This window comes from Convolutriloba macropyga, chromosome 11 (assembly GCF_964194025.1).
Source record: "Convolutriloba macropyga chromosome 11, txConMacr16.3, whole genome shotgun sequence".
NCBI classification, from domain to species: Eukaryota; Metazoa; Xenacoelomorpha; order Acoela; family Convolutidae; genus Convolutriloba; species Convolutriloba macropyga.
Window position 1 is genome coordinate 51,272,511 of NC_134478.1, and position 8,505 is coordinate 51,281,015.

Sequence of the window (8,505 nt, forward strand, 5' to 3'; positions counted from 1 at the left end):
AAAGACCCGAGGAAGTAAACTCCCACTTGACTGTCAAAGAGATGTGGCATCTATCAAATCGGATTAACTGAATAATTATATTGCAACAAAATTACACAGATGAAAAGCAAAAGATTGAAACTGTTTCTCAAAATGACATATTTGAAGCAATTGCTCGCAAATCTTCTAAAGGCTGATATTCGCGTGCGGCAAAAACAATTCGTTTTATTCTACGGTAATTCTTATTTTCTTTAACCATGTGCTTCCTTCATTTTTGGTGCCACGGTAAACTCTTGAATCGCTTGTTGTCTGTGCATGGCCTCTAAGAATTTCCAAATATCGGGCTTGTTAATTTCAAGCATCGATTCAAAACCTCTACGGAAACCTGTCGCATTGTTAGTTCTCGGTAGGCTTTCAATCATGCGATGATACACATTCCACATTACGAGATGAAAGCTTGTTTGTCGCCTGCTCTCGTTCATGTGGAGGCGGCCGAAATTAACTTCAAAATAATCAACAAAATCCAGAGCTTAAAAATCTTGCAACGATATCTGGAGCATTTTGAACGAAGATTCAGTATGTTCGGGGGCGAAAAAGCAAGTGCTGCAAACATGCCGATATTTAAACTGAAATAGTTGTCCTCCCGATATTTGACAGAGAAGACCAACGCAACAACATTTCTTTATGGAGATTGACAGAAGTGAAAAAAGGACACCCAATATCTTCAGTATTGGGAAACGCTTCCCTTGCATTATTGTGACGGGATGTGATGAGCTATCTTTTAACTTTTCCCAAAAAGCCACTGTGTCCTGTTTTTTTTTCTGGCAGCAGTGCATATATCGCAGGAACAAATCATATCGTAGGAATTTTTTGGGCGCCAGTGTTTCACTTTACGCGATCTATGCTCGACTTCCTGTTCGAAACAGTTACCTTTTTTGTGTAACAAATTAACATCAACAAATTAAAATAGGAGTTATCAAGAGCAAAATAAAAATCGTGGATAGGTCTGTTCCTATGTTCGCCCAAACGTATTGACATTTGTAACCTGCCACTAATATACCTGTGATGTGCATATTTGACAGTTGAACCAGTAAAATTGTTGCTCAAAAGCAATGGTTATCCGGACATGTAACAACGAGATGAGCGCAAACGGCATTTCACAAGATTTTTATTATGCCTTAAAAATATCTTGATCAGCTAGCTATCTGTAATGAAAATTATCTTGAGTGCTATATGTAAATAAAAAAGAAAAGGGAGACCCTAAATGAATTTGGTTTTTAAAAAATTACTGTTTTCATAGAGTCAGACAACTTGGAAAGTTGACCATGAGTGCTAATATTTATTAAACGGTCAACTATCAAGCCTGTTTTGAATTGAAAAACTTTGTTGGTATATATGGCACTTCGGTATTTAAAAGATATCACACTGTTATACGTTACCTTCGTAATTTCTGACTGATTGCTAGAACTCCTTCATTTTGTGAGTAAAATGGCCTATTGTTATCCTTTACATTATGATGGGCCTCATTTTACTCTTTTTGCGAAACATGATGGTATTTTCAATTACTCTGATGAACAGCAGCAAGTTTCTAAATTTTTGATTTAGTGTAGCTACCCAACAGTACTGGCAACTGCATTTACAATTATTTAGGGCTAATAGAACTTGAACCCGTCAGCCAACAGAACCGAACCGCTGTCTAGCGTGTGAACTAGTGCATCTCTGCTGTAGTAAGTTGGGAATTATGTTGGAAGTATAGACCATGGTGGTTGTTACATTAAGATCGAGAATGCCCAGAGCATGCCCAAATAATTAATTCAGTTGAATCGAAAAATCAATTAACGTGTAGTATTTTTTTAGGTTTATTTCGTCTGCTCGTCACCTGTGGTTGGACGAGTTCAATGATAACACGTGGGATGCTATGCAGTCAGCGTCTAATGCATTTATGAGCAGATATTGGTACAGTGATGAACATCCAGACCACTATATAGATGGGTAAGGTTAAAAAGCACTTTTAATATTTATTAAAATCTGTTTTTTTTTTGCTGTCAAATAATTTTCACAAGTTTCATTTGATCAATTGTAATTTTCTCCTGATGATTGGGTTATAAACATTTTAACTTCACCGACTAATTTAGCTGTGTTCTTTTAAGGTATGAATTGCTGCGTGAGGATCCACTGCCCAGTCTCAAGTAAGCAAATGTTTCTTCAATGTCATCAAAAAAGCAACTATTTCGATATTCATGTTTAATAGCTGCCGTCAGCCTCTCAACGGCTATTATTTAGGCGCTCTCCTTTTTAAAATTCAAAGAATTTGAATTGTATTGGGGAGCTGTCTTTTTTACGACTCGAAGAGGAGTATTGGAGAAGTATTTTTTTAAAATCTTTTTTTTTCGTTGGAGTGAATTTTGAAGCAGGAAATGAAATGCGTGAAAAATTTTGGAATGGTTTGAGTGCTGAACAAAAGTGAAGAGGGGAGCAAAAAAAGAGTGGTTTTTTGTTCATTCCGCTGTTTTCGAGAAAGCGAGAAATTGAGGTGTGAAAAAAATTTCTGAAAGCGATTGAAATTTCGTGTTCACGGGCGGCTTTTTAAAACCGTTTTTCTGTTAATTTGTTGGTTTAGAAGTCTTATTATGATATTGTGTGATTTTTAAGGTGGCTTTAATAGTGGTTTGTAGGTTTTTGGTCATTAATAAGAATTTTATACCATTTTGCTGGTTTTTCAGCTATTTTGCTGATTTTTAGGCGAATTTTATCATTTTTTTGCGTTTTGTCTTGTTATATTGCTTTGTATGGGCTTTGAATAGACGCATGTTAGTTATGGAGTTTTTGGATACCAAGTGATTACAATTTTATTGGTATTACACGATTTTTTGGTTGAGAAAAATGACAATGTACTGAGTTTTTTTTAATTATGTTTTTTGCTATTTTTTGTTTTTCTAATGTTAGACAAGTTTCTCAGCCTGTTTTACTTGCCAATTGATTTTCAAGCGTTTCAATAATCTATTTGCTTCAATGAACGTTTTTTGGCTCTATGTGCTCGCGTGAAACCAAAATTTCGTATTGTTTTTCCAGAGTTTGTTTCAAGTTGTTTTTAATTGCCTTTTGTATTGTTCAAGTTTTTATAGCATTTCGGGATGCCTATGGTTAGAATCAGTTGTTTTTGCTGCATGTTGATGGTTTTGATTTTAGTTTTGAGTTGTTTTGGTCAAAATAATTGTGTAATATTTAGGCAGATTTCAGCTGATTTTCTTTTTTTCTTGCTTAATTTTGAATCTTCTCATTGTGTGCTTTTTGTTTTTTTTTAACTGCTCTAGCACCTAATAGGATTTTTTTAGAAGTGTTGTTGGAGTTTATTTAGTGCAGTTTTCAATGACAGACATTACAAATTTCTACTTTTTTCTGTTTTCGTTCTTCGTTTTTGTTTTTATAAATCTTTAATGTTTTGGATTGGTGGGCGTTTGACCAGAAGTAGTATTTAATTTTTTTTTAATTTAACATAATGATTTGGATCCGTAATTTGTGACTAAATTTTGTTTCAATTTTACAGAGAATTTTTATGGTTTTGTTCTTCATTTCCTTTCTTTTATCTCCGTTTTCTCTACTTGCAAGGTTTTTGTTGGATTTCCTCTCAATTTGCTGTGGTTCAACGAATAAAAAATAAACGTATCGCATGGTTTTTCGCCAAAAGTTTTTTTTGAAACTTGCAACTTGAAGAAATTCATCATATGCTTAATCGTCTTTTCTGGTCAGATACTTCTTCATTGTTCTTTTTCATGTTCTTGTTTTAAAGTGATTAATGTTGTTCAGTAGGATAAGCATTGTTGGTTTTTGTGGTGGTTCAGTGGGATAAGTTTTATATTAGTCAGGGGCGTTAGTTGTTTCCTTTGAATTGATTCCGGAATTCTTTCGGCTGTGTTTTTTTTTAAGATCTGTTCACACATTTTCATGAAGTCAATTTGGATTAGTGATTTTGGTCACGCCGAAACTGGAAGTTGAGCGAAAAAGCGAGTGGTTTTGTGGCGTAAAATGTTCTACTCTAATTTAAAAGTAGAGAGAAAACAGTGTTGGAACAAACATTCCGTTTCTGGCTTTCGATTTTATGTTCACATGCGGCATTATCACTTCAATTTTTACTGGTTTTTCCTTTTTTTGGATATATTTTTTATTGATGTTTTTTCCAACCATTCAAAATTCATTCTAGGCCTAAGTTTTTTCTTTGAACCAAAATTTCCCTTTCTCGTTAGTGTTTTTTTTGTTCACATGCGGCATTCTAAATTTTCTTCTATTTTCTTTGGAAATGATTTTCCCATTTCACTCATAGTCCGTTCTAGGTCTAGTCTTTTGTTTAGTCAATATAAATTCTTTGAACTATACGTCAGGTTTTGTCCTGCTATGTTTTTTTGCTTTACCTTTCGATCATGTTTTTCGTTTTACATAAGTCACGATTTTCACGCTTGACTTCTGACTTACTTCACTCACTGTTTCAACTGAAGAGATTTTAAATTCTTTCACTCATTGAATGACGTAATAATGTAACGAATGCTGTGAAAAGAAGAAAATCAAAAGAAACGGTTTTATGCCTAATAGCCTTCAGTTTAGAGGGTGAATTAAGTGTACTTATAGAATCTAACCGAATATGCAGAATTTGTGCAACAAATAAGAACGCTTTGACACTTAAAAAATTTTTGTTGGTTTCTATCTTTTATTTTTTTTCTTTTTCTGTTTCAAACCCAATGTGCGTCAAGCGGGTCAACGGCGGCTGTTTTCCGGCCGTTTGCGGGCTATGTTATAGGCATGTTACTTTGTGCAAAGAGACAATAATACAATTGCGATCTTGACTAAAAGAGTTTAAGAAAAACTCTCATTTTTTTAAATTTGTTTTTTTGGAAAGTATACACATGTGATACATTCTGATCCATTTTTTTAAATTCAGGAACTGCTTCATATCAAATGGCTAATATTCGGAGCTCTCTTTCTGTGCAGTCTTTGGGGGTAAATTGTAGTTGAGTAATGTTTTTTTTGTAGGATATTTTTCTTTAGCTTTTAAATGACATTAGAATTTGAAACAGAACCAGCTGGTAATGCTCGAAGGCACTAGTCTGATGGATTTTTTGGATGGTTTTGTTGCTAAGTGCTCAATGCAGTTTTATTGCTAAGTTTCGCTCCAAAGGATAAGAAACAAGGTGCACAGGGCACGTTTTATAAGCTTTGAAGCTGTTTGATCAGTTTTGCTTATTTTTCCCTTTGGATTTTTTGCTTTTATGCCTGTTGATCAGCCTGTGAAAGAGATACATGTCTTCCGCTGACGAACAGCTGTAAAAAGATTATTCTTACAACATGTATCTAATGATTCAAAGGTGCAATACAACACTCATTTTAGTGTAATACAATACTACACGCGTTAATATTTTCATATAATAATAGTTATTTTCCAAGTTATTTGTTTGCTTTTTTAGTTTCTTTTTCCATCTTAGGGAAGTTTGGTTGTTGGGAGCGATTATCTTCTCGGCTGGCCATTATTGAGCACCAAAATTGTTGGGGATTCGAAGAGGTGTGATACTGATCTATTTTATTTTCATCGGCGACTTCACTGTTTTTCCAGAATGTAAAATCAAATGGTTAAAAAAAGTGGTGTAATTTTTTTAACTAAGCCAGGGAATTTTTTGATTGCATGCTGCAATTTTTTTGGTCCAAATAATTTCGGTACAAATTTAACCAGTAATTCTACGCTTGGGACCATATTAAGTCTTTATTAGTCTGTACGGTGTAATTTGCGGGTATTTTTTGTTTCTTTGTTTTTGTTTCGCCGATTTAGTCTTTTTTAGTGGTTTTTCCAGCACTGAGTTTTGTTGAGGTTTATGGCGGCAGTGAATGTTTCTGTCAGTATATGTGATCCTTTAATCATTTGAAAATCAGTTTTATGCTTTTTTATCTGAAAAAAATTGAAATTTAAGCTGTATTTTTTTATGATATTAATAGTTTTTACCAATTCATGCTTTCTTCCTAATTTTTCTGTTTTTCTTGCGCTTTTTTGTGAATAGTTTTTCTGGTAGAGTTTTTTATCTAGATCCATTTTATGGAACAAATGGATACGCTTGATTATTTGCTGGGTCAGCTTTTTTGAACAAATTAAGTGCTTTTCTCTTTTTTTTGCCTTTCTGTGCTTAGTCTTGTTGTGTGTCCCCATTATAAAAAGTTACGAGGAAAACTCATTGATTGACACAACTAGCAGAATGTTTTTAAACGAGAAATGCGATTGAATTTTTTGTCGTAGTTTCGGTATGGTTAATTATCGGTATATATTGAACTTTGTTCTAATAAGTCTTAGTTAGCAGGTCTGATGTATATTGATGTCTCTTTATTATGGGGAGCTTAAGTGCTCTCTTTAGTCATTTTTGTTTGATGAACAGTTCATTTTACGACTCGATGAGGAGTTATGATGGTCTGGTTTCTTAAAAAATGGACGAGGGTCATTGAAACAATATGTAACACTCAATGCAGCTTTTTGGAAACAAGAGTTTTTGTCAATTTGTTGAGCAAAAATAAATAACAATAGAAATTTAGAGTGGGTTATGTTCATGCGTTTTTTCTGAGAGAGAGAGCGAGGAAAGTGGAAGCGAAAAATTTTTCTCAGCGTGTATTTTTTGTTCACGTCCGAGTATTTTCAAAGTAATTTGTAATTTAAGCTTGAATTATATCGACCAAAATAGATATTTGCATTTACATAAACAACATTTGTACTTATGGGAGAGTTTTTGACCATTTTAGCGATTGTTAATTGCTCTCAAGCGAAGTTTGTAGCAATTATATTAGTCTTGTTTTCTTTTTTAAGGCGATATTCCTCTTGACTGATTTTTTGTCTGGCGCTTTTGACTTTTTGTCTTGAAAAACAAGTAAACCCTGGAGGGCATAAAGTGACAGAGGAGCTCTTTTAGAGCAATACTGCTTACTAGTCTCTAAGTATTCGATTAACCTAATTTTTTTCGAAAATATAGCTATATGACAAACATTTGTCAAAGAGAGCTTGAGATCTTTTAAGCGACTGTTTTTTTTATTATCTTGTGTAGAAGGCGAGATCAAATTAAGTTTGTTTACCTTGGCTCTTGTTAGAAGGTTGAGAGAGAGCAACCTAATGTAAATTGCGCATAAGATAAGCTTGACATAGCTTGACAAGAAGCTCTACTTGTTCAACGTATACTTGGCTAGAGAAATGAAGCCTTGAGGAACAAGACAGAACGTGAGAACGGGTTATAAGAGGCGCCCAAGTTCGAGAGCTTAAGACCAGTTGGTGTAATTGGGTAGCACACTAGGCTTGCAAGTAAGAGATGCTGGTTCGAATCCAGTACTGGTCCACTTTCACAGTAGTTGCACCTGAATAGACCCCCTAACAGGTTATGGGCCCAGACCCTAGTCTCTGAGCTTAACCGCAAAAGAGAGCCAGGATAGTTAGAAACTGTGAAAGAGATGATGCGCAATTTAAGGGGGAGTGTTAGAAGGTTGAGAGAGAGCAACCTAATGTAAATTGCGCATAAGATAAGCTTGACATAGCTTGACAAGAAGCTCTACTTGTTCAACGTATACTTGGCTAGAGAAATGAAGCCTCGAGGAACAAGAAAGAACGTGACAACGGGTTATAAGAGACGCCCAAGTTCGAGAGCTTAAGACCAGTTGGTGTAATTGGGTAGCACACTAGGCTTGCAAGTAAGAGATGCTGGTTCGAATCCAGTACTGGTCCATTTTCACAGTAGTTGCACCTGAATAGACCCCCTAACAGCTCTTTTCCAAATCCAGTCTGTCAATTTTTGCTTGTTGACAAAATATAACTTTCACTTACTCTCAATAAATAATGATTGCACTCAAGCAGCGTTTATGTTTGTGGAAACTGGCTGGGTTTTTTTCTCTGAATCATTTTCTCTTTGTCTTTTTTTTTAAAAAAACCTTGAGTTCCGAGAGTGTATGTATACACAACATCATACAACGCGGAAATGTGTCTAATTGCTCTACTCTGTTTTCTCAAAGTAAAAGATTGTTTCGATAGTTGAGGAGCGCTCTAGTTTTGTCTGCTTTAACTATAGTTGTGTAATCATTGACCAAGTTGACTGCTTTTGTTTTGATAACACCTCCTGTTATGTTTTTTTTCTTTCAGAGTATGTTTTTTCTTTCAGAGAGTGTGTTGCAGAGAGACATATTTATGCCAAGTATTGCAACATGAAGTTTGTTCACTCCCAAGGAACTTGGAAAACAAGTACGCGTGACAGTGTTGCTCGAACATCCACAGGTCCAGTGACCTTTGACCTCTGACTACTCCAGTTTATAACTCAAGGAAACAGTTTGGTCGAGCTGTGTTGATGTTCGGCTCAAGTTCCGTCGAAATTAACGGACTGTTTCAATCTTTATTTCTCCAATTAATGCGCGGTATTTCAAATATAATAATTGCTAGATTCGCTTGACAACTGAAATCAAGAAAACTTTCCTCTTCAAAGATGCTGCTAGAAATAGTGCCAGATTTATTAAACTTTCATATCT

The 8,505-nt window shown here is 34.9% G+C and overlaps 1 protein-coding gene across 1 annotated transcript in view; it reads left to right on the plus strand.

Annotated features, from left to right (window-relative positions):
* LOC142349163 (uncharacterized) overlaps positions 1–8,280 on the plus strand; it is a 60,580-nt gene extending 52,300 nt beyond the window's left edge. The window contains exons 15-17 of the mRNA XM_075400578.1: positions 1,837–1,971; positions 2,130–2,168; positions 8,145–8,280. Of these exons, the coding sequence (XP_075256693.1) occupies positions 1,837–1,971; positions 2,130–2,168; positions 8,145–8,280 (310 nt within the window). The remainder of the gene's footprint in view (positions 1–1,836; positions 1,972–2,129; positions 2,169–8,144) is intronic.
* The last annotated feature ends 225 nt before the right edge of the window (positions 8,281–8,505 follow it).